This window comes from Ambystoma mexicanum, chromosome 9 (assembly GCF_040938575.1).
Source record: "Ambystoma mexicanum isolate Mex_15411 chromosome 9, UKY_AmexF1_1, whole genome shotgun sequence".
NCBI classification, from domain to species: Eukaryota; Metazoa; Chordata; class Amphibia; order Caudata; family Ambystomatidae; genus Ambystoma; species Ambystoma mexicanum.
Genome location: NC_090931.1, coordinates 537,911,273 through 537,937,845, shown reverse-complemented (window position 1 = coordinate 537,937,845; position 26,573 = coordinate 537,911,273). Strand labels below are relative to the sequence as shown.

Below are 26,573 nucleotides of genomic sequence, written 5' to 3'. Positions count from 1 at the left end.
TTGTAGCCTCCTTTATCCCGCAGCTGAAGTTACATGTGATCACTTTGTGTTTCCACAGTACTGCCGGAGTGTCTGCATCCTTTGGTGAGATGCTGCTGTTGGTTGCTATGTATTTCCATAGCAACCAGCTTAGTGCCATCATCGAGTTGGTCTGTTCTACTTTGGGAATGAAGGTAACTTCTAAACTGCATCTATCATGTCAGAACTTCTATGGCCAGATAATTTAAAGCTTGCCCTTGTGCAACATAATGTTGCAAATTAATTTAGCACCCGTTTTTCTGTTTGCATCGTAGATAATAGAGTTGGTTATCTTAAGTTTGCTGCACAACATAAGCATACATTAAGCAAAAACATTTTAATGTTGTTCAATAAACAATGAACAAAACAGAATTTCTTTTAACTTATTGCAAACGTGTTTAGGTAATACTGATTGGGAGAATACCTGTTTAGTTCTACCTAGCCATCAAAACTGGTGCAAAGTGTATTTGTTCAATTTCTAGCAAGGGTGCACATTAGATAATCTGGTCACTGATGGCTTCATGCATTACTTCTCCAACAGGACTTCACTGCGTACTGGCTAAAGGAATATCATTTTGTTATGCTCCAGCGTGAAAGTAACAAGAATGGCACACTTTGCAGCTTTCTTCCATATGGTTTTTGAATTAAAGGGACTAAGTTGAATAATTCTGGTTTGGACGTTTCCCCAATGTATATTTTCTCCTTATTGTGACTAGTGCTGTTACTCCTTGTTTGGAGGTTACAAGCCCATCACTTCTCTGTTAGACATGTATGTTCATAGTGTTGAGTAGTTTATTTAAACATGCAGTAGAAATACGATGAAAGCAAACGCAGTACTGTATGAATGTTTTTCTTTTTTTTCAGATTGTTATTAAACCAAGTTCACTCAGCAGAATGAAAACCATCTTCACACAGGAGATCTTTACAGAGCAGGTATTTTGTTAAACTGGTGACCACTTTTCTACTGCCCAACTTGGCCAAATGACTATGCACATGTTCGAATGAGCACAAATGAACTCTAGGATTGACAAGCCCATATGAAAAGTGGACGTGTGAAATTCTAACCTCAGTGGAAAATTAGCTTGGGGTGGGAGCAACTTTCATCCCCAAGATGGAAACCGTTTGCAACACTTCTTTCTCTTAACCTTACATCTTCCCCATCCTCCAAAACAAACCCTTTCAAAGGAAGCATTGGAGAACAACAATGATTCTCGGTACAGTTTGAGACTAGGATTAGACTCTGATGATGATATCTGTATGAAACTTATGCTAGCAGCTGTCTGTGTAGTTTGCTTGAGTTGTGCATACTATCGATTTAACTGGAAAAGTAGCCTTGCCAAGTGTTGTATAAATTTACCTGATGTGGAATTGTCTTCTTTGCATTGCTGTCCTGGGTGCTCAGAGTAAGCCTTTTAGAATGACTAACCACACTTTAGAAGCTTCCATTGAAGGGTAATGATAGTAATTTAAAACTACATTGCTGTTCAATGCCTCACCCATACCTCAAGTAGAAAATCTGGTGGTCATATTTGTCTGTTATCCCACTAGTTAATGCAGTTAGTAAGTCTTATATTACCTGGCGTTCTGAAAGGATCCTGCTTCTTGTCTTGACTCAACAGTGGATTGCTTTTGTCCTTTCAGTAGTTGTGTGCAGGCTCAACAACTGTAGTGAAACCTATGCTGCCACTTCATTGTCCCCTCAAAATGTTGCATAAACTTCTTAGGGCCCAGAACTATGCCACCTACTTTACCTTTGGCTTGCCGTTAAGTCACTGTTTTGGCCGATGTTGAAATAGCAACTTGATTATAGGATCATGTACCAGATCTCAAAACCATCCGTTGCCAGGTTCCCCATTACATTCAAAAAAGCATTACAAATCTTCTAACTGACTAGACACCGAAGGCTGGCATAATTTTCTGGCTTCTCACTAAATAAAATGTGCATGTTAGGAGGCGTCTTCATCATCAAGGCTCCTCCCGCTGCAGCTCATTTCTGCTGCATTTCCTTATCAAATCTGAATAAATGAAGTCCAGAGTTGCTTTGAAGACATGCCTGCTCCTTCACTTGTACGGAACTCAGACCTAAATGTCTGTTGATCTCTCCTTAGCTAATTCACTTGATGAAATACCTGTCAACAACTATATGTAGAATTGGAGGTTGGTAACTATTAACTAAGGGGATGTATTCCACCAAGGGTCAATGTGTGTCACCTATGATAGACAATAAGAGCAATGTTTGAGCTACCTATAAAGTGGACACTTATGCCCCTCTAAAATCTAGATGGGCTCGGACCAAACCATCCTCCCCATGGTACACCCCCGATCTAGCCTCCAACAAAGGCTCCATTAGAGCCCTTGAGAAACGGCCCAAAACCCATAACCCGGCAGACATCAAAAACCTCAAATCCTGCCTGCAAACTGTAGGATTCTGAAACCCAGTCCAAAACTGCTTACTACTCCACCGCCATTGCGGCAGCCTCTAACAGGAGCAAAACCCCTATTTGAAGTAGGAAAGCACTGTACCAATCCCTCGCCCGACCCCCGAGGTACCAGCAAATCCAGAAAAATTAGGCAGAATCAACACATGTTTTTATTGAACACATGTTTTTATTGAACACATAGACAAAATCCGAGAGACCATGGAATCAACCTCTCTAAGCATTAGCCTCCCCTGCACCCTGGGATGCACACTGGCCCCCCTGGACCAAATTCTCTCCTCGCTTTCCCCCGAATCTCCTAAAAATGGTTGCCTCCTTCAGCCCTACTTCTTACTCTGATGATATTGTTCCGGCCTCCATAATTAAAGAATTGATGGGCCCGGCGCTCAATGCACTCATCAGCATCATCAAAGCCTCCCTCGCAAAAGGGTTATTCCTGGACACCCTCAAGACTGCTCTATTCAACCTCTTTTGAAAAAACAAACCCTAGATCCAGATGACCTGGCCAACTACCGGCCCATTACGAACCTCCCGTTTATTGGCAAAATCTTGGAAAAAGTAGTTGATGCACAGAATCCAACAACTCCACCTCCTAAATGACTATGTCAGGGTTCCGCCCAAAGTGTAGCATCAAGACAGCCACGATTGAGGGGATGGAAGATGCTGTCCAAATCATTGATAAGGGCGACCCATGCCTCCTTGTCCTCCTTGACCACTCAACTGCTTTCAACACCATCAACCACTGCATCCTTCTCTCCCTCCTCGCTGACAGGATGGGATTCTCTGGCACGGTCCTGAATTGGTTTACTTCCTACCTCTGAGGCAGACACCAGGCTGTCAAGATGAAATTGTTGCGTTATAACTGACTCCAGGTCTCCTGTGGTGTCCCACAAGGCTCCATCCTCTAACCAATCCTTTTTACATGGAGCCTCTGGGCAGTCTTCTCAAAGATACCAATATAGACATTCACTAATACGCAGACAATATTCAGTTGTACATGAGAATAAATAACGCGCATGACATCATTAGTCTCTAGCTATCATCCAGTCCTGGATGTTAGACTGCCTACCACAAACTAAACCCATCCAGGCCTGAATTCGTCTTCATTGGTCTGCCCGCTAAAAACGACTTGTTCAACAGCTCAATTATATGTGCCTAGAAGAATTTGATCTACATCTGTCGGACTCAACAGAATTCTTAGGCTTCACCATTGACCTTAATCTTTCCTTCCAGAAACAGATGGCTAAGAAAAGAAGGCCCAAATAGTCTGGCTCAGAATGTCTACCCTTCGAAAAATCAAACACTTTACCGTGCCGCAGGACCTCTGGACCGTAGTGCATGCGCGTGTGGCCTTGCGCATCAATGGGGGAAATGCTCTTCTGACAGGACTCCCAGCTGATCACTTGGCTCCACAAAAAGCAGTCCACCACGCTCAGTACGTTGTATTATGGGAGAGGAAATTTGACCGAATTATCCCCAACCTATGCGAACTTCGTTGGCTTCCACTCCAAAGCAGGATACTGTTCAAGGCTGCATTTATCCTCTTCAAAGTTGAGTAGCACACCAGTCTACCTGGCAGTTAAGCTCCACATATCTGGTGGCACGCACCTCGCGCAGCAAATCGACCAACCTGCATGAATCACAACTCTTCCACAAAGAGAGGATTTGCAAACAATCCTTCTCTTGTCATGCACCCACCCTCTCGAACTTGATCCTGGTGTCGGCTCGGAATGCCCCCTCAATTCTTCCAATTTCGCAAATCTCTCAAAACATGACTCTTTCCACAACACCTGACCAAGAACTAATTCCAATGGATGCACATACCGATGTCCAAACCTCACAGTACTGCGCTACTTTAAAAATATGCCAGCCCAAATGCCGGCTACCCACACTCTGTACACTGCTCTGCTGCTCTTGGGCTAGGTCAGCGCTTTATTTATTGATATACGGGAGGAACAATGCTCTTTTGATCACAAAAGAACGTTCAATAGATAAATCAGATTTGACGGGAAGCAGTACGCTTCTTACAATGGGGAGAGTTTGAGGGACTTTCTGACCAGATTGTGGAGGGGAGTAAATGGAACAGTCACCAGGGACAATGCATAAGTGGAGATACATAGATTAAGGACAACCAACATTGGACATTAAGTGCAGGTAGATGGTACGGCCAACTGTGCTCGGGATGTGACCATGATGGATGAAGTGCTAAAATGGAGGAAGTGAAGGACAGAGACAGGTTATAGGGCAAAGGAAAAATGTTAGCTAGCAGGCAGGTCAAAGGTAGGTTAAGAGAGTAACTCTTAACAACAAAATAAATACAAAACCAATCACAAATAAATAAAATAAAAAATGTCACTTGGAACCCTGAGGGGAAATTTAACCTGTCGCTGATAGTTACTGGAAGGAAGAAAGTCCTCTTTTGCTACGTTTTGTGAGCCCCCTCAATTTTTCTTGTCCTTTGTGGTGCTCTATTCTTCCCCAGTATGTTCCATCCAGAGCTTACTGGAGACTTGACTCTTGGCATTTGTGATCCATAATGGTCCCCAAAGGGCCACAAAATATGAGCGTTACGCAAAGATGTCCTTTAGTCTCCCTGGGCTAATACCGTTATTCCGACACCTTTACTGATTCTGGTTGGTTGACAGTAATATAGTTATAACCATTTTGGCTCTGTGAAGGCTTTTTCTTCTGGCAGTATGTCAAAATGGTATGCCTAGTGTTGTAAAATACAGTATCCAGACAACTGTACTTTTTTGGATGGAGACCGGTCATGGAATGATCATTGTGTCAGGGCGAGAAATATGAACTGTCTTAAAGGTGAAGAGCCCCCTTTCATCCTGGGGCATGCAGTGTTAAGCCAGAACTCCTATTTTGGGGTTTCTATTGCCCACTGCTGCCACAAGCTCGTTTTAGGCACATTGTCAAAGTAATCAAAAAGCCATTAGGCAAAAAGTTAGACGGATACACAGTATCCTAACTGCACGTAGGTGATGTGCACAATTGTGAAAATACAAGAATTCCCAGAAACAAAATCTCTCAGTTCTCAGTCTTGGGGGCTAGTCGGTTTCCCCACAAGAGTGAGCAACGGGCCGGGGAAATAAAGCAGAAGGCCTTGCTGACCTCCAAATGTCTGACCAGGGTACAAAATGAGCAGTACAATTAATTAGTTAATCTTTTATAATTTGCCTAATACTGGAGACCAGTCTCTAAGCGCTGGACCGTGATTCACACCTGTGTTGCTCTGCATTGTCTTGTCTCCAAGACAAACGCATTGCCCAAGAGCTATCCTCCCGCCCCACTTATGTCTTTTGTATAATACCTTTTTGGTTACTTCTTCAACGTGCCCAAGTCAAGCTGGTGCCAGATATGCTATTTTTACAGTAAGTCTACATACCTGATGCTTCCCCCTCCCTGTCTGCCATAGGGTAACAAGGGCATAAAGACCTGGCCCTAACTCACTCTTACCTGGCCTTTGGTGGTGGAACCTGGGTTTAGGGTCCCTCCCTAGGACTATCCTAATGTGTTGAATTGAGTTAGTCCTAATCTGAACTTTACTTGAACATTTTTATAACTTTGTGCCTTTTTATTAATCATAACCACTTGCAGGACAACCATTTTATATAAACGTACCTGAAGAGTGTATACTTGGAACTAGTGATTTGTTTTAGCCCTGCGCCCCAAATCATCTTAGGGTTGGACTTTATAAGAGTTAGAGGAGCTGTGGTGTGATTATTCTTAAGAGTACTGTCTTTTTCCATGCATCTGACTGCTTACCTGTATAGCACTTGTCATTGATTCAAATGCTGGTCTAGCTCGCCTAAGGGTGAATGTATGAATCAGTTTTATAAGGGTTTTGTTTGTCAATATTTGCCTGGTATTTTTATCTGCTTAGTGTGTAATTAAAGGCCTAATAAATAATTGTATATACTTAACCTGTCTAACTGTATTACTGGTGTTGCTCTGTGTCGACTCATTGTAGCCGTAGACCACTCCCACACCGTTACTGAGACTAAGCATTGCCACTCTCAGTAACTACCTCACCTTGATTTGGATTGACTAATTTTTCAGTGTCTTCACAGTTCACCATAGGGGGGGGGCCCTCCCAAATCCTCCCACCAGCGCTGGTTTTGGAAATCCATCTTAACATGCACCATAAAGCAACTGTAACGACACTCATCTATCGAAGGTTGGGTTGTCCACACTGCCAATCTCCACGCCAAAGGCCTCTGGTCGACTGAAGACAAATCTCTCCACATCAACGCTCTGGAGATATTGGGGCAGTGTTCGGGGCTCGAAAGTTTCCTGCTGCATCTTTAGGGGAAGGTAGTACGGGTGTTCGTGTACAACACCACAACAATGTTATGCATCCGGAAACGGGGCGTCAACAGAGCTCTTATCCTTTCAGCCGAGGCTCAATTACTGTGCAGCTGGGTTCATGCCCAGTGAATGTTTCTATCCTCTTTTCACCCACCAGGGAAAGATTTCTCTTTTAGGCAACTTTCCCTCCTTTTGCTTTTGTTTTACACCTTGTCCTGACACTTCCCTGGCCTTTTTGCTCATTTGTTATGGGGAAACTGACTAGTCCTTCAGACTGTCAGTATGGGGAAACAGTGTTTCCGTTTTCTTTTGCAAAAAAGAAGGGGGGTCCTGGGAGTCCCCCTTCTAGACATTAGTCCCGGTTACGATAGCCCTACCCAAAGTCTTTAGCTCACTATTTCTCACAGAGGAGAAATATCCAAAACATATCAGTCTGGCTCCATGTCATTCCATCATCCGTTTTTATTTCGCGGCATTATTTGCCACTGATTTATTTACTGCAAAAACTATTCAAATGTTTTTTTTTCTGGGGGGGTTATCCCCCAAACCCTTTTCCCCACCTATTTACAATCTATTCCCCAAGCCCCCCTACACCTTTTATCCCTCTTTCCCCCCTCTCACCATATTTTTCAATGGTTTTTTTCGTTATAAATCAGCTGCAAAAAATTCTGCAAAAAAGAAAACGCGATGAATGGATGTTGAACCATCAGTGTTTTTCCTGCACTGGGGCAGTCCAGCACCGAAATGCTAGGCAATTCTCCCTTTTCTTTTGACAGGTTAGCTGCTTGTGTAACTTTTTCATACTGCACACTGCATCTTTCAATGCAGAAGTGATACTTTTGTATCACCCTTAAACCAAGACATTTTTGGTTACTTTTAAATGTGCCTAAGCCGATGGCAGCATATACCTTTTTATGGTTTTTGGTATATTTTTAGCTAGCACATTTGTGTTTACTGCATTTGGCTACTAGCAGTGGTTAGTAGCCAAAGATGGGCGTGCCATGAGATTTTTTGTTCTTTGGCAATTTCTTTTTTTTTTTTTTTCTTTGGCCTTCTTCCTGCCTTTTCAGCAATTCCCTTTTACGGTCATGCATTTGCCCGGTAGAGCTTCTGTTTTCACTGGCTAGTGCATGCCATGGGTGTATGGGCCCAGGAAGCGGGCTGGGACTGTTTGGTTTCCAGTCCACAAACTAGTGTGTGCCAGTGAGTCTAGTGTGCATGCATGAGTCGGCCCCACGGTGGTCCCTGATTGCACCACTCCTGTTGTGCATGCTTGGTGCAGATCCTTGCTGCTGGAGGGCTGAGTTTGATCACTCGTCTGAATTTAGGATAAGATGAGTCCTGCAGCCATTCTAGCAGATCCGAAGAGGAGCCAAGTATCCTGCATAGCTGTGCAGATGACTGAAGACCTCAGGACAAATCCTGAAGAGGCTTTGCGACCATTCTTGCTGCTGCCCCGGTGAAGCCCTGCTGGACTACCTGATCTCTGAAGACCCTTACTGGTGCTTTGACCCTTTGGACTGGTGGGACCAACCAGTCTCAATGCCTTCTCGTGGTCCTGGAGACTTCGAAAGTGTCCCTGGACCACCCAGTGGACTGTCCAGCACCTTTTGTGGTTACTTTGTCGGACGCATCGACATTCTGTGTTTTTGGCCAGAATTTTGGTAGTCACAGCTAGTCCTACAAGTCGCCTTCTTGCCAAGTATCAGCGTCTCAGTATACAGGGATCTTATTCTGGAGGGCTTCCTTTGTTCACGACTGGAGAGATGCCTGCTGTTGCCCGTGGGCTGTGACTATCGCTGGGACCGGCCATCCCCCATCTGGTAGAGTGTCCTGAAGAGTCCTGCAGCCATGCCTGCAGCATTTTGCACTCAGCTCCTGGACCCGTCCGGAAACTTCTTGCATAAGCATCTTCTGGGCATCTTCTACTGAATCCAATGTCAGGGAAAACATACCTCCCTTAACACTTCTCCACTCCATCAATCCCATTCGACCTGCCAGCAAGTCCTTTGGGACAATTTGGGTAAGGGCGGTGAATATCTTCCCCCATTATAATGTTTGTGAAGAACTTTGATCAATATTCCATTCCCTTGCTTTTAAAACGTTTATTGAAAAAGCTGCTTTAGAAGCTCGGAAAATCTCGTTACTTATCCATTTGAAAGACTTTTGGAGCAATCTTCACATCCACAGGAACACTTCCTAACTTTGTCCCATCTTTTAAAGGTACTTTGAACTTTTCGGCACAAAACCCCATTCAACTTAGGTTTGGACTCGTAAGGTTAGGGGTTTTATTCCTGTGAACTGATTATACAATTGCTTAATTATCCAGCATGGGGTCTGGCATTGATTCCCATGCTCATGAATATTCTCCGTTGTCAGGCTGGGAATCCTCGGTAAAGAAAAAAATCAGTTTATTTCACTTCTGAACTGTTTTTCTCCTACCAACCAATCACTGGTCTCTGGGTCATACTGCCCCCAGCCAATGACTGCCCTCTACCGAAGACCCTCCTCTGGCAGCCATCTTCAGATTTGGTAGCACGTAACGTGGCAGTAGGACCAAGAGAAGAGCCGGAGAGGGGTAGGTGGGATGGTTCGCATGTGAATCCATGCCAGACCCATGCTGGAGAATAACAGTTATAGGTAAGTAACTTGTTCCTTCTCCAGCATGGATTCACATGCTTGTGAATAAAGAATACATAGCAATGCACAACCATGGGAGGTGGCAAGGATCAACATTAAGCATCTCAACATTAAGCATCTCTTACCTCCCCACCAGGCTCACCTTCAAGCGAACAGGTTGCGCAGCACTGCTTGGCCGACTCTGGACTCCTCCCTGGAATCCCTGTCGATGCAGTAGAACTTTGTGAAGGTGTGCGTCGACCTCCACGTAGCAGCCCTGCAGATGTCAAGCAGGGGCATACCAGACAGGAACGCCATAGTTGCAGCGACACTCTGGTCGAATGGGCTCTCGGAAAGCCAGGCAACGGTCGGTTCGCCAACCGTTGACAATGGGTGATGCAGCCAGAGAGCCATCTGGAAATGGAAGCCTTAGAGAAGGCCTTCCCATGGTTCACAGGGCCAAAATTCACAAAAAGTTGCAACGTCTTCCGAAAACGCTTCATGCGGTCCACATAGAACTTCAGCGCTCTAGCCACATCCAGCGAGTGCAAAGTCCTCTCAGCCGGCGATGAAGGCGTCAGGAAGATTACAGGTAACACCAAGAGCTCGTTTGGATGAAAGTCTGACGGCACCTTTGGCATGTGCGCCCGCAGCACCACCTTAGTCTTGTGGAATGTCTAATAAGGTGGTTTACAAGAGAGGGCCTGGATCTCTCCCACTCGTCATGTGGAGGTGATGGCCAAAAGAAAAGTTGTTTGCCATGACAAACACTTCAGTGGCGCCGAATGCATAGGCTCAAACGGGGGACCCATGAACCTAGTAAGCACCACATTGAGCTCCCACGCCGGGGCCGGAGCCTTCACCGGCGGGAACGAGCGAAATAGTCCTTTGACGAACTCCTTGACCAAACGATGCGATCATAAGGATAATCGTCCAGGAGATCTGGTGTAGCAGGAAATAGCCACCAGATGAACTTTGATGGAAGCATGGGCCAGTCCTGCCTTGGCCAACGATGACAAATACGGGAGCACCTGCAGAGCAGTGACTCGTAGAGGGTCGATCTTCTGAGCACGGCACCAAACAGCGAACCTCTTCCACTTGTGCCCGTAGCATTTGAGAGTAGATGAAGCTCTGGCCTTGGCGAGGACCTACTTACAATCCGCTGGTTTCCCACTTCACATGCACATCAATGTCACCCTCACTATGTTCACATAGGCTGAAAGGAGTCTTTGGACATTTGCCCAGAATGCAAACCTGCCCCTTCTTTCTTGGGAGCTGAATGTTCTGTCCAGATTGATGGTCAGGGCGGAAGGGCCCACAGATTATGCAAGTGCCAAGGGGAGGCCAGGTGGACAAGTGCCAGCGGAATGAAGAGAGTGCAGGGGAAGAACGTCCACGTGCTAGGTGTGAGAGACAGGGCTGGATGGGCTCAAGGGGTGCAGGCTGCTAGGGAGATTTATCATTGTTATGCTTCATCCCCTCTCCTAGTGAGACCTCCAGCACTTTTTGCTGGACTTCTGGACCTTTTTCTTTCAATTCCGAATGAGTAGAGCCTTTTTCCACTCATTAATTCTTGTGAGCTTGTCTTTTGGAACTCTATTCTTTGTATTCTACCTGTACTATGGTGTCTGTCTGCTCCATAGCTCTCAAAGGCATCTGTGTTTTTACTTCAGCAGCACACAGCTTCTGGGCAGTGTTGCTGGGGACCCTTAGGGTCCTCCTTTAAGATTCTTTTTCTATATCCTCGAGTAACTACAATTCTCAAGTATTAGTATCTCTCCCAAATTTCTATAGTCTGAAAGATTGGCACAGCCAAAGAGATACCTAGTATCCCCCTTCTCTCTTCTCTGTTGACTTTTTAGTCACATAGACAATCTCCTAGTTATGGCTGGTGGCAGTGGACGTGTTCTACCAATTATTGTGTAGTTTTTATACCGCAGTCTGTCCATAGCCTCGGTAGTGCACAATGTGGGCACCCAAGTACCAACTTGGGGCATCCCTTCTTTTTTCGCCATTACTAGCATGTTTGTTCTTTGTTAGCCCTTCTTCTACCATGCTGGGAAAGGGAGGTCAGTGTGTGTGTGTGTGTGTTTTTTTCCTTTGGAGGGAACCCTTGGGTGTCCCCACCTAGGCTCCAGAGTATCTGGGCAAGTAGGAAGTGGGGGGAGGAGTCTTCCACCCCCCCTAACCTTTGGCTGCCAGAGTGCCTGAATAGGACCAGCTCCCACAGGAGGTCTGGCTGCCTTGATTGGACAGCCAAACGCCCCTCTCTGTAAAATGCTGAGAGAGATTGCAGAGGAGTGTGTGCTGGGACTGTATAAAAGGTGAGGCTTCTGGAGTGAAAAGCAAGTCGATCACTGAAATCTGAAGTAACCGAAGAAGACGACGACCAGAGACGCCTGCAGACCCTTTGCAACACCGTGAATCGACCACTGCTGTCCTGACCCGGATTTCTGCGCGACAGAGGAGCTCTGAAGATGACTTCTTCTCTTTAGCTGGTGGGAACTAACTTTGAATTGGGCCATCTCCCGAGGTCCTAAGAGTTTTCAGAGCTGCAGAACCCCAATACAAATATGACCAAATCTGTTACACATGGGCACCGATCGGCTCTGCTCGGCTTGCAGCGTTCCCTACTTCAAAGAGGACGGGTGCCCTTTCTTGCTTCCCCGTTCTGGAGACGCTGGCGGTTGTCGGGGAAACCACGCCGCAGGAGTAAGCGGTGTCTCATAATCAGCTGACTCTGACACTCCCTCGGCCACATAAAAACACATGTCACGCAAGACACAGCGCTTCTAATTAGCGTTGCTAGTCTCTCCATTGTTTGTGTGTGCTTATTTGGATTATTCCTGTGCCTGACCCTGGACTTTATCTGACTTGAATCTCGCGCGCCCCTCGTCTGCCATTGGAATTGCCGGCTGTTGACTCGACTTCGGAACGCCTCCGGACCTGCCTTTCGTGTTATCCTTACCGGCCAGTTTTTTCTCCTCCTTTCAAGACTACCTAAAACCCGGCCTCGGAACGCTTTCTGACCTGCCTGTTGTCTTGTCCTTATCGACTACGTCACTCCTCCCCGCTGGTTGTGTATTACGTTACACTTGTTGATCCAGTTCTTCTGTTGACATTTCAAGTATTGGCCGGACTACTGCTTCTTCCTTTTCCTGATTTCTATCTTCTTACTAACTACAGTAAGATTTGCCAGCCATTGTGACTTGTCTTCTTTACATACTGCAGTCTTCTGTGAAGGATTATTGTGATAGACTTTGTGGATACCTCATTTGTGCAAGCTGGACGCTCTGCTGATTCCTTGCACCATCCCGAACCTAGTTGCGACCCTCATGCCGTTCGGGAAGCTACCCTCTACTAACCTTACCTGTTTATTATTTTATACCTCTGTTGTGTTCTTTTTGGACCTCTTTCCATCCATAAGGGGGTAAGACCTTCTCCTTAGTTTTCTATCGGTATTACCCATCTAAATAGAACTCCCAACATTGAGCCTTTTCTTTTCTTTCCTCTCTTTAGAATTCTTCTTAAACCACTAGCTGCCAAACCTCTTTCAGGTACTTGCCCACATTTTAGATCTCCATCAATCCTTTTATGTTCTGATATATTGCTGTCACGCTCGCCTGATTCCCACGGAGGCGCAGGTCTGGCTTCGAGTGCTGATGCTTCTTCAATGGTGAAGCGCAGGACTCTGATGATGGACAGGAAGGGCCCCTCTACTCTGGCTTTCTGGCTCGCAGGAATATTCCCCTGTGCGTGAAAAGGGAGTATTACCTACTGACGGAATAATGCTCAAGCCTCCCACTCCCTTCCAACCCTCCTCAATACCTTTCCACGATTCCCCGTGAAGTCTCACCTTAGGGTTTGGAAGGATGAGTTCTCCATCCTGCTTCTGATGCAGGGGCGCGTTGAAACCCAGTTACTTCACTGGAGGTTTGATGGGAGTTCAATATAAGCTTGACTATTCAGGTGAGGCGCTGTAAGAGTTCTGTTGCAAGTTCAAAAGTTCAAGCTTAATAATAATGTTCATTGTCTTATTGCAGCAAGCGCTAATGCTTATGTCTTTTTCCCCTTAGGGGCCGGGGTTCGGAATGCCGGAGATATGGCGCCGACCCGAAGTGTAAGTTCTGGATGAGCGTTCAGGTAATGTCTTTGCATTCGCTCATTCAATGTCTTTGTCTTTTTTCCCCATTGGGGCCGGGGTCCGGAATGCCTGGAAGCGGCAGGACCCGAAATGAAATGGGAATGACCCAACATGTAAGTCTTAGAAGGAAACTGAGCTTTTCCTTTTTCCCTTCCTTCTCTCACCTTGTTTTCTTGTCTTTTCTCTCTAGGCTCTGGGAAGTGGGTGCGGATCCGGATGATCGCTGCTGAAGAAGGAGGCGCCCAGGAAAGGTGAGTGAAATGCAGCGCTGCAGCCATCGAAACGAAATGCTTTTAAAATGATGTCTTCCCTTTCAGGATCGTCGGTGTGATGTCCCCGTGATGCAGCTTTAGCAGGTAAGGTCTTCTTTCTCTCCAATTCCCTCTTATCTCCTTTTGCAGGCGACCCAGGATGCTGACAGGCGTGACTGAAGTCCAGATGCAGGAGCAGAACAACGCGAATTGTGAGTTGCTGATCGGGCGTGGTTTAAATAGCTTTGGAAGAAGTTCCAGGCATGTACCCTTCCACCGATCAGGTATGTATCCTTCCCCGACCACACCCAGGTGGAAAGTAGTCCCACAGGTAAAGTAGTTCCATTCAGGCCTCAAGAGGGCCTGGATGTAGCAGCATGGTCTGCATCAGGTAAGTGCACATTAAAACACTTGAACACATGTCTAGCTTTATGAGCCTGGCGCCTAAGGCGCCAGGACAGGGGTCCAACATGAGCCTGGCGCCTAAGGCGCCAGGACTGTGTCCAAAGGGCCCCAGCATGGGGCCGCTGGCACTTCCCTGGGGAGGGATGATGCCTGCCTCTGGGGTTGCTGGGTCGGACCTGGCTCCTTGGAGGTAGGCATCATGACAATTGCCTCTAACCTGTACCTTGTGTTTTTTTTTTTTGGCAGCTTGGTGTGGTTTTTCCCCGCTCTTTTGGGTAATACACCAACCTGCCTGTTCTATTTTAACACAGTCAAGGGGGTCCATTATCGTAAAGAGCCGCCTCAAGAGAGGCAGTCCGGTCTGAGGGGTCCTTTTTGGACTATACTCAGCAGTGCCAGTCCTACAGGCGGTGAGTAACAAAATCTTTGCTGAAAGCATAAGGACACTCCAGAGATCCGATCCAACTCGTCCAGACACCCTCATCAGAGTGTGGGACTGTAGGAAGTGAATAAGATTGACCGGGCTATCCGTGTCCTTTGTTTATGCTTTAGAAAAGGCACCAAAACCGCAGAGTGAAACAAGAAGTTGCTGAAAGTCGTGCCCCTGGTCCTCCGTCGAGACTGCTGCTGAGAGACCCTCTCTATTGTCCTGCCTTCAGTCATCAGACCAAAGAATCTGTGGTTGGGTTGTTCGCTGCAACATCACAGAGCATCCAGCATGAACATTTTCTTCTAACCTAAAGTACTGTGGGGGAAAAAGGTATTGCTTACCTGATTCCAAGAAGTCGCTCCAGAGCGTTTAGAGCATCTAGGTGTCCAGGGTCACCCCCTCTTACCTCTGACTCAAGCCGCTACTTGTGTCCCTTCATCAAGTCCTTAACAGCTCTCAATTGTTAGTTGTTAACTTGCTGCTTCTATAACACTAGACACTGGAAGAAATCCACATGAACTCTTCATTTTCTGCTGCTTGTAAAGACTTTGAGCCCTCTCCGAACTGCCTTTAGCCAGGGTTGCGTTTTGGGAGTTAAGACTCACTGGGCGAAGAACCCCTCTCTAGACCCTTGAACCAAGCTAATGTTACACTAACTAACGATTTTCATCCCTTTAAGTGACTTTACTGTATGTGTTTGCAGAGTAAATGTATTACCGTATGAACTGTTAGAATCCGCAGGTGCGCGTAATAACCGATAATACGATAACGTTGTCTTTACCCTTTTGAACATTGCTACAAATGAAACCGCGAACTAACACAAAAGTCAAAGTGCCCTTTGAACTGTATTCTTAAGTATTCCGAAGTGTTGTAGTGTAAACGTCTGAAGTATTTAAAGTGATTCTGGTGTGTATACATAATAAATATATAATTTTATATAAATTATAAGTGCAAGTGCTTCTTTGATGTGCATGTCTAACTGGGTTAAGTGTACTTACCTACAGCTCCCATCTTTCTCTTAAAATAAGCCTGACTGCTCTGCCACTCTACCAAGGTCCTGAGTTAGTACAGACTGATACAAAGAGTTGAAGAACTACAAACCACTGGGATAGCTTACTAAAGTCTTCCTACCAGTAGAACTTTAGGATAACGCCCCTAAAATAGGCCCTGCCATGCTAATGCAGGGGGAGGGAGCCCAACGGCAAGTGCAGGAAAGGGGCATGAGGGGGGGGGGGGTCAGCGGAGACCAAGTACAAGGCTAGACTGGTCAAGGAGGTCCTGGTGCCCTGTAGAATCTACCTGAGGGAACCAGGCAGTCTTTCAGTGGAGGCAGAGGGGGAATTAAGCAGGAGAGGGGGAGAGAAAGGGTGGAGGAGAAAAGGAGGGTCTTGTGAAGCTTCCAGAATTTAAGGAGATCCGTCTCAAGTCTGAGAGGGGCAAGGAGGCCATTTCAGAGGGAGGTAAGTGCAGAGGAGAGAGATCTACCCCCCACTCTCTGCTAGGAAAAGTCTTATCTGCAGACAGTTGGAGTGAGAAGACAGAAGGACTCTAGTAGGGGGGTATTTAGGGAGTGAGAGTTGGATTAGCGAGGTCCCAGGCCCCAGAAGGTCTTGTGGATGATGCAGAGGACCTTGGAACTTGATCCTCGCATCAACCAGGAGCCAGTGGACAGATTTTGTGGCTTGAGAGATGTGATCCCTAGGCTTGAGGCCAAGGATAAGTCGTGCAGCCCTATTCTGGATTAGTTGAGTGGGGCGAAAGGAGGAGTTAGGCAGTTTGAGAAAGAGGCTGTTGCAGTAGTCCAACCTGGAGACATTGAGCTTCTGGCGGAAGGTGAGGAAAGGGAGAATGCTTCTGAAGATGTGCAGCTGAAAGTGGGCTTTCTTGGCAATGTCTTTAATGGGAGAAGGAGAAGGAGAGAGGAGGAGAGAGAGAGAGAGAGGAGGAGAGAGAAGGAGAGAGGGAGAGAGAGGAGAGGGGAGAGAGAGAGGAGAGAGAGAGGAGAGGAAGGAGAGAGAGAGAGAGGAGAGGAAGGGGAGAGAGAGAGAGGAGAGGAAGGGGAGAGAGAGAGAGAGAGAGAGAGAGAGAGAGAGAGAGAGAGAGAGAGAGAGAGAGAGAGAGAGAGAGAGAGAGAGAGAGAGAGAGAGAGAGAGAGAGAGAGAGAGAGAGAGAGAGAGAGAGAGAAAAGAGAGAGAAAAGAGAGAGAAAAGAGAGAGAAGAGAGAGAAGAGAGAGAGAGAGAGAAGAGAGAGAAAGAAAGATCAGGAGTGATGAGAACAGAGGGAGAGTTGGAAACTAGATTTGAGAGCATTAAGACTCTTATGATAGGCCACACAAAACCAAAGTCACTTTCTGTCCAGTTTTGGATTAGTTCTGACTGGGAGGACAAATAATGGCCAAAACCCAAGAAATCCAGCAAAACATATAGGGCGCTAGCTCATGGGGTAAACGGTGGGTTTTCTACCCGTTAGTATCCCTGTGGCCTAGCTGTGGGTGGACCCTTCTCGCTTCCTGAAAATAGGGACAGAGAGGAAGCCTCCTAACAGTAACCTTCAGTGCCTTTTTTGTCAGAGGTACAGTTCACGACTTTCAACATCACTTCTGGTAGACAGGGTATAGGGAAATGGAACAATACTCGGGGCTGTGTGCCAGAATTGCAGGATGCACCTTACAGTGTGAGTGATTCATCTTAAAATGTCAATGGTCCGTAGATTCTTCACAGTATACCATTAATGTCTCTGTGGTGCTACAGCAGGCTGGTGATAGCGGAGGGCCAGTGAGAGTATGCCAGGAAATCTGTGGTTCACATTTTGGTCCTGGGCAATTGCTGTATAGTGACTCATCGGTGGAAGAGATAAAGGAGTTGAATAATAGGACAGCCACAGTAGAAACATCTTTGATTATTTGCTTCTGCAAATTATTTGCTTCTGCAAGCCAACTAAACTATAACGCTCTTTTCCGAGCACCAGAAACTTATGGCTATGGGTTTTCACCTTAGGTTGTGACAGCACATGCAGTGAGAGTTCCTGTAACCAGCAACCTGACTGCCACCATCACAGGCTTTCTGCCCATTCACTGCATCTACCAGCTGCTAAGAAGTCGATCATTTACAAAGCACAAAGTTTCTATTAAGGTATGCAAATCTGTTATTAATTATAATTTTTTATTAATTGCAACTTATACAACTGACTGTGCATACATTTACATATTTCTTGAAATTGGAAAATTAATGTTATGGGTTGTAACATGCTGTAGTTCTATCATTTTCCTCTTTCATGAATCAAACCCTGTTTTACAGGACTGGATCTATCGGCAGATGTGTGAAACTGTGACTCCTCTTCACCCCCAGTTGTTGCCTCTTATCGATGTTTACATCAATTCTATTCTCACACCAGCATCAAAATCTAGTCCAGAGGCTACCAATCAGCCAATCACAGAGCAGGAGATCCGCAATGTGTTTCATGGACTCTCTGGGGTATGTGCTTTAGTCATACTTTTCATTGTTTATAAGGCATAAAAAAGTACACTTCTGCTGTGCTTTGTTTTTGTGTTCCTCCTATGATTTGTGTAAATGATGCTTGGTGGAAATTATTTAGAACAACCACTCTAAGTATAAAAGCATCAATGAAGATGTGGAGTTTCCTATGCTCTTAGCCTCGTAAAGCTAGGAGTGTTAATGCAAGGTGGAGAGGCAGAGTGTTGCCTACTAGTATGTTAACCAAGCAGTGATACATTCAAAGGACTGTTGTCATGTACGGATGGATACCTACATCATCAAAATAATACAGAATTATATTAAATAAGATTAATTGTTTAGCATATTTCTAATCTTGAGCAGCTAACATTTCCATACAAGCAATCGCAAACTGTGAAATAGCCAACAAACGTGTTTAGTGTGTAAAAGGAAGATGGAAAAAGTTTAAATATTACACATGTGAAAATGTCATGATATCTGCGTGTGCTTCTGAGAACTTCCCAGAATGTCTCATTTGCAGCTAATCAAGACTCTCTAATCTGTTGACTTTGCTTGGGCACTCTTTGTTGCTCCTAAACTTCTCCCAAAGTTTCGTTCTTAAGCAAAGCTGGTACAGAGTGCTATTTCAGTGTTTATAGAGAATATCAAAGGTATTAAGTATGTGATGGCGAGGTCTAACACGCACACGCAACATGCTGTAGATTAGCTTTTCATAGAAAAATATCTTGGTGTCTGCTTTACCTACCAATGCTGTTTAAAGACAATTATTTTTCACTTCTGTAAGGCTTTCATTCAAATATGCGACTTTAGTATTGGAAAGGATGTTGGTAAGTAAATCAGTTCAAGACTTAAGAAGCAGAATGGCAGAATGAGAACAACCAGCCTAGAAGCTGGCTATATTTTATTTTCCCTTGTCCAATAACTCAGGATGTGTGTCTTTAGTGGATCTGCAAATGTTTGCCACACAAGTCTTCTCTCTTTTGGTATCAAGGACAAGCATTTAAGCAGAGACTTAGAAGTTTAGGGGTTTGATGTAAAGTACTTTGGAGAGTCAAGGGTGAAAGGTGTTGGTGATCCGCAGGGGGCCCGTTCGCCAGTTCCGGAAACCTTGGTGCAGCTGATCCTGTTTTGCCCTGCCCACCTTGTGAACATTCAAATCATCCCCAGCTTCTCCGCGAGGGTGAAGCCTGCAGGGAGTCAAGTGCTCTGGGTGTTGGCGACCCGCAGGGGTGTTCGAAGCCCTTCACATTCCTGCTGGCTTAAGACGAGGGAGTGAGCCCTGCCCTGTCGCAGAAGCGACACTGGAATTCCCATATATGTTGAATATTTCTTCACTGTCTTGGCACCCTTACCCTGCACATTCTGCCTTAAAAGCACCCTTACCTCTCTCAAACTGCGAGGCTGGAGAGAAAAAAAAGTTCTGAAACCCAGTGGTAAATCATACCGCCACTGAAGGGTAGGTTGACCAAGCCCTTTTTAGTAGCTGAGTGTGCTCCCACTGAGTTTTGCCAAACTTTGCCAGGACTTACTAGTACCACCGCCATGTCAGCACTTCCTATCCAGAAATATGTCGAGGAACTCGAGGAGAGCCCTGCATCCGCCCCCATCTTTGGCCCTGATCTGGGCCCTGGCCCTGTTTTGGGGGCCAAATGAAAAATACTGACCCTTAGGAGGGCCAGGCAAATCCAGTGCCCAGCTGACCTGGCGCCTGCAGCAGCCACTGACTCAGTACTTTGTAATACAACCTACTCAGCCGGTTCATTTAGTGGGGCTTATCTGCTCATTAATGAGATACATAAATTCCTGGGCGCACCCACCACCATTTCTGATCTTTTACCCAGAGAGGGAGCTACAGCGGCTTCCACCGATACTTCTATGGCCACAGAAACACCCGATTCCCCACTTCCTTCAACCGTGGCTCATCTGGGCCTCGAGTGCCGGGGGTGGGGGAGGGCGCTACTAGAGGTTTAGCCCCCGAAGACATACAGGCTGATCACCTACATCAGGGGGTCTCTTAATGTCCCTAGCTTGCCATTCTTCACACCCAACTCAGCTTCTAACCCTCCTGACCCCACGCTGAGTGATACAGTTCTGAGGAGAGGCGGAGAGACTGTTGGAAGATCGTCAAGCACACCCGGCTCAATTACCTCGGCCCTGTTGGAAAGTATATCAAACTTAGCAACAGATGCCAAGGAAAATTATTCCTGTTAATTGGGTGCAGAATGGGGAGGAGGGCCAAAGGAGTGTCATTTGCTCTTGCACCACTGTCCTGTCCTAACTTTCTCACATTAGAACTATCCTATTGTCCCCGATTGAAGCTATGTAAAAGTGAAATAGCGGGGACATTATCAACTAATCAGACGGGAGTGCCATGGGCCCAGAACAACACTAATGTTCTGTCTTTGCAAGAACCCCATATCAACCCCCCACCCCTCACCCCCACCCCGACCCCCCCCCACCCCTGCCAAGCCAAACTAGGATGGCTATGGGTCTCACAATGGCAATGTAGTTAGGCCAATGAATGGCAATATCCATAGCCGAAAAGGGTCATTGCGTAATCTGAATCTAAGGGGAATGTGGTTCCCGTTACCTTGCCACCTATATAGCACGCTGCCAGTATTCAGGCAGATAGGCCCCCCACCTTTAAACCACCATTCAAGAAGTGTGATGGTGGTCGGGCTCAAGCCGCGCCTCAGTTAATTCAACCAGGTCCAACGCACCACAGTCAATTATTTTGCACACAGTTCCCAAGCTGACAACTAAACGGCATAAACCAAAGCCACCTCTCCTTAATAAGTGATCATACTGGCTGAAATATGTGAGGATGTTTCACTTCATCAATGCGGACCAAATCGTTGAATGCACCAGGATTTCCAAAACGAGGAAGGTTGTCTCTGATCTTGAAATTGTGGAATAAAACCTTTGAAACCCCAGATTGGTTAGGAATATGCTGAATTATAATACTGTATGTAATCTCCTGGTAAACACCCCCTGGGGGCTACCACCCCAGGACCTTGTTCTGTCAAGAGCCAATGCTGTCCCCCTGGTGGAAAGTAGGGCCTTTTCCTCGCCCATGGCACCATAAATAGGTCGGAGAAGCCCTTCATTGTTTAGAGCGAATGTAAGATGGCCTGACCTTGTTTCCGTTAGAGACCTCCCCCTGTCATGGTTTGTGGGGGGGCATATTTTGAAATGTATATGTTTTGTAACTGTGAAAACGTTTATGGCTTTTACGCTGAAATAAAGTTATGTGATGATGAGTAAAGTACAATCAACAAACACTTCTTCCCAGGGACTCTTCCGCGCAGGGGGGACCAACCAGGTCCTTCTACCGGCACGTGCCCCGAGGCTGCTACAACTACCGGCCTTCGGGTCGAGGGTTCCTCGGATCCTCCCGGGTGCAGTGTCGAGGGACCTGAGGGTTCTTGTACCGGGTCTACACCCAAGGGGCTACGCTCTGCTACCGGCACAATGGCCGAGGGATACACCCTATTACCGGCAACACGTCCGAGGGGCCACACCGTTACCTGCAGTACGTCTGTGGGGGCACCTAAACGCAGCTCTACCGACCTCCGGTTCTACTTGACATGGTATGCCATAAGATCGCTCCACCCCCACTAATGATTAAGACCAGGGGGTGATGATCACTGTTACCCACTCTGGGTACTTCAAAGCTCACTATATTTTCCCATATATCTAGCGATAAGCAAAAGTAGTCAATAGTGGAGGAGCCTAGATAGTTGTTAAAAGTACTTTTGCCTGGGATGTCCGGGTTGATATGCCCGTTGACCGATCTCATGCCTCATTCAATCAACCAGGCACTCAATTGGAGGCCCCTAGCACATGCCCTAGTATCCTCCATTTGGAATCCAAGTGATTTGCCCGCGGCTGAAAGTACCGCAGGCAAAACGTTTGCATGAGAAAGGTGCGAACTACCAAAAGTTTGCACCTTTCTCATGCGAACACACATACATTCTCACACCCACACACACAACACACCCACAACACCCCCCCGCCTACACCCACAGCACTCCCCCACCCACACCCCCAACAAACAAACCCCACTTACCTTCACCTTCACGCTAGGTTCCTGCAGCGCCAGTTCCCTTTTTCCCTTTCACTTCAGTGATCGGGAACCGGTTCTGCAGGGTCCTTTCCTGTTTTTTTTTTTTTTAACAGAAGGCTGTGGGGGTGTCCCCCGCAGCCCCCGCTCACTATACCATAAAGTAGCTGCAGGGGTGTCCCCCGCAGCACCCTCTCACTATACCATAAAGTATAGTGAACGGGGCGATGCGGGGGACACCCATGCAGCCCCCGTTTATTTTATTTTTTTACAATGCTACCACCAAAGGTTCAAACATTTGGTGTTCGAACCTTTGGTGGTAGCATTTTTAGAACTTCTGGTCGTTGCAACCATTTTTTTTCAGTACAATCGGATCCAAAACCTGTAGAAGTTGATCTTCCAGGGGTTCATAGAGATCTGTTGCTAAACACATCCCATTTTGATGTTAAAATCCTCCCCCCAAATTAATCTATGCTAAGTACCCCCAAAATGTGCTCAGTGATTCTCCAAAAAGTCCTTTACCTTCCTCCATTTGTCCCCCTCTACCTTATTGGGACTGTTGGTATACCTAGACTCCTCATTAACCATGATCAGACAGGTTAGCGCGATCATGTCCTCCTATGCGCATACCACCAAACTAATTAACCCCATAAGACCATACCTATCCAAACCCAACTGCCTATCAATAGCTAGAGCAACCATTGGAGTGTAACGCTCACCTGATATCCACGGGGACGCCACTCTGCCTGCTCGGACCAACCACGATCTCAAACCCTTCCCTGGAATCCGTTCAACTGGGGACTGGGTCTGGAATACAGGATTTCTAGATTTAGCTTCATAGTCTCAAGTTGTTTGACCCCCACTCCCCTTGAGGATCAAACCTTCCCCTATGTCCTCTCCTCGCCTTGTTTTCTTGTGTAGTGTGCTCTCCGTCCTGCTCTTCGGTGCAGGGGTGCGTTGGTTGAGGTGGGCGCTGCGCAACCTATTTGCTCCACTGGTGCGGCCCCTCCAATGAGTCTGGGCTTGCTGTAACTCCAGCCCAATAAGGTAGGTTGTTGGTTCTTGGAGAATTGTCCTTTTCTTGTCTCTTGCGCCCCTTAATGATGTCTCCCCTTCCTCCCTAGGTGTTAGAATGGAGATCGGGATGGTGTTGTGCTGCTTAAGGAAGCTGAACGCTGAATGGTGAGTGAAGGCGCGATGTGCGGCGCAGTTCGCTTCTTCTTATACTGACCTATGTCTCTCTTTGTCCCTTGCAGGCCTCTGCAATGTCCCAAGACGGCTGCCTGTGAGAGAATAAGTTGCGGTGAGTAAAGCGCAAAGTGCGGCGCCTTATTGTCCTTTATGTGCTAACCTGTGTTTTATTTTTCCTTTGTAGGTCGATGGCGTGCTCCGGAGTTGACGTTACCAAGAGCGACTCGAGTTCAGGTAAGCGTTTGACTCTTCTTGCTGTTTTTAAGGAATCGGAATACGAGAATGCTTACTAATGTCCTTTCTATCGTTCCTTTTCTTTGCAGGATGCAGCGTTCCGGGATGAAGATGACGCCGCCGAAATGCTGTCCGCAGGATCGGAGGAACGTTGGATGGAAGCAGGTTCTTCTCGGTAAGTATAATATTAATGCTGTCCTTGTTCTTTCAGGTGTGCGTGATGCGGAGGAAAGGCGAAGGCCTACAGGAGACCTATCCGAACGCAGTGATTGTCATGCTGCAGGCGCAGAGTAACGCAAAGCGTGTTTCTCTACCCAGGCCTGGTTTTGATAGCCTCAGTGTCCCAGGCATCCCTAGGTCGGACCACACCCAAAAGGCTAGACCGCATAACTCAGTTCATGGAACTGAGTTATGTGGGGGCATCCATATTGCCCCAAGTGCTATGCCAAGTCCAGTTCCTCATCAGTCTTCTGCCTTATGTATGAGCCTGGCGCCACAGGCACCAGGTCTGGCTCCAAGTGAGTCTCTGAGGAGACGGGGAGGCCCTCAAGGTCCATGTGGGGGATCGTGGCCTGGCTCCAGTGCTTTGCCTAGGGGGGGCTAGGAACAGGATCATGACAGCACTCCCCCCTAAGGCCCCTTCCATGGTGGTTCTCCTGTCTGGCCCCGGTTTGGTTGGGTGGTTTTGATGGAATCTTTTGAGCAAATGAGGTGCATGGATATACTCGCAAGATTCCCATGTTCTTTCTTGCGGGCCATACCCTTTCCAGTCCACTACATAGTATAGTTGGGATCTGACATAAGTCCAGAATGTCCTTGACCTCAAATTCTGGCTCGCCTTTGATCATCACTGGTTTCGGTGGAGTTGTAACACGGGTTCCAGGCTGAACAGGTTTCAGGAGAGCTATGTCGAACACAGGATGAATTTGCATGTAGGGTGGTAAGGCTAGTTTGACTGCCACTGGATTTATCACAGAGGTGATGGTGAAAGGACCTAGCTATCGCGGGCGGAATCTCCGGGTTCCTCTTATGGGCACATATTTCGATGCCAACCAGACTTCGTCTCCCACCTGATAATTGGGGGCATTTACTCGACGCTGGTCAGCAAATTTCTTTTGACGGTTCTTTGCTTGGAGTAAATGTTCGACAGCCCTTTTAAAGGTTTGAGGGATGGTTGCATGCAAGGTTTTAATTGCTGCCATTTCCAGGGTAGTAGGGGGCATCTAGTTCAGAAGTTTGTTGATGCCTGCCATAAACGGTATAAAAGGGAGTCTGTCCAGTACTGGTATGTAGACAATTATTATAGGCATAGTCAGCTATCCATAACAGATCCATCCAACTTCCTTCTATTTGGTGTAGCATACAGCGTAGGTACTGTTCGAGGGTTTGGTTCGTTCTCTATTTGACCATCAGTTTGAGGGTGGTGACTGGTTGACAATCGGATGTCAATTTGGGCCATAGAACAGCACTTCCTCCAGAAGTTGGACACGAATTGAGTGCCTCGATCTGAGATCAGTACTGAAGGAAACCCATGCAGCCGTACGGTGCGTTCAAGAAACACTTTTGCCAAAGTGGATGCGTTTGGGAGACCCTTAAGTGGAATGAAGTGTGCCATTTTTGAAAACAGATCCACAACCATTAGAATGGTGTTAAATCCTTGACTGGGTGGTAAATCGGTAATAAAGTCGAGGGATAGTGTATGCAAGGGCGCTGGTGGAATTTCCAATAGGTGAAGGAGCCCGCTGGCTTTTGCTTTGATGATTTATGTTGTGCACACACACCACAGGACAGGATGAATTGGACAATGTCCTTACACCACGTGGGCCACCAGTAACTTCGTTTTACCTTGGCTACAGTCTTCGCAATTCCAGGATGGCCCTCGATTAAGGAGTTGTGATAACCGGACATGACTTGTTCTTGTAGTTCTTTGACAGGAATAAACGGTTCTTGAAATAGGGTAGTTGGGTTTTTATTGTGTGATCTTCTCCTTGGGTACTTCTCTCTTGTAATTGCTCAGGACCCATCACGCTTCGGACTTCCTCATGTAGCTCACTTTGAGTCATGGTTGGTGTAATCCCCAAGAGTTTGTCATTTGGAATGATGGCGATTGGATCGGGGTTCTTGTATACCTGTTCATTGATACCCATGAAGGAAAGAGCATCAGCCTTTCTGTTTTTGACTCCTGGTCGAAACGTGATCACATAATCATATTCAGCGAAGAAAAGAGCCCAGCGTAGTTACCGTGAAGATTGAGCCTTTGCTGTTTTTAGGTACTGTACATTTCGATGGTCAGTTATTACGGTGATTGTGTGTCTAGCACCAAGGATATAGTGTCGCCAGGCCTTAAAGGCTGACTTGATGGCTAGGAGTTCTTTGTCCGTGATAGCGTAATTGAGCTCGGGCGGTGTGAATTTACCCGAGAAGGCGACAGGGTGTAATTGCCCTGTTACTGGGTCTTTCTGTGAGAGAACAGCTCCCATTGCCATACTTGAGGCGTCAGTTTCCACCACGTATCGGAGGTCTGGGCGAGGATGACGCAGGATCAGGGCAGAAGTGAATCTCACCTTGAGTTCCTGGAAGGATTTTTCTGCTTCTTCTGTCCACTGGAATTTCTTGTTGCCTTTCCTTAGCAATGATGTGATTGGATGCACTATCTGCGAAAACCCTGGGATAAATCGACGGTAAAAGTTTGCAAAACCTAACCTGCTCTGGACTCCTTTCGGTGAATTTGGCGATGGCCAGTTTAGGATAGCATCTGCCTTGTATACATCCATTCGAATTCCTTTTGGGTTGAGGACGAAACAAGGAAACTCTACTTTGGAGACATGAAATGAGCAGTTTTCTAGTTTGGCATAGAGTTGATGTTGGCAGAGTTTTGCCAGGACGGATCAAAACATGCCTGACGTCTTGTTTGGAGGCAGAGTATACCAAGATATCGTCTATATAAACCAGAGCACAGACGTCGATTAACTCCCTTAAGATATCGTTC

At 46.6% G+C, this 26,573-nt stretch overlaps 1 protein-coding gene across 2 annotated transcripts in view; it reads left to right on the top strand.

The window, feature by feature from the left end:
- The window catches only part of INTS2 (integrator complex subunit 2), a 1,100,863-nt gene that overhangs the window by 226,927 nt on the left and 847,363 nt on the right, over positions 1–26,573 (top strand). For both annotated transcript variants that reach the window (XM_069615090.1, XM_069615089.1), the window contains exons 11-14: positions 59–173; positions 883–951; positions 17,620–17,754; positions 17,920–18,096. In XM_069615090.1, coding sequence (XP_069471191.1) covers positions 59–173; positions 883–951; positions 17,620–17,754; positions 17,920–18,096 — 496 coding nt within the window. The remainder of the gene's footprint in view (positions 1–58; positions 174–882; positions 952–17,619; positions 17,755–17,919; positions 18,097–26,573) is intronic.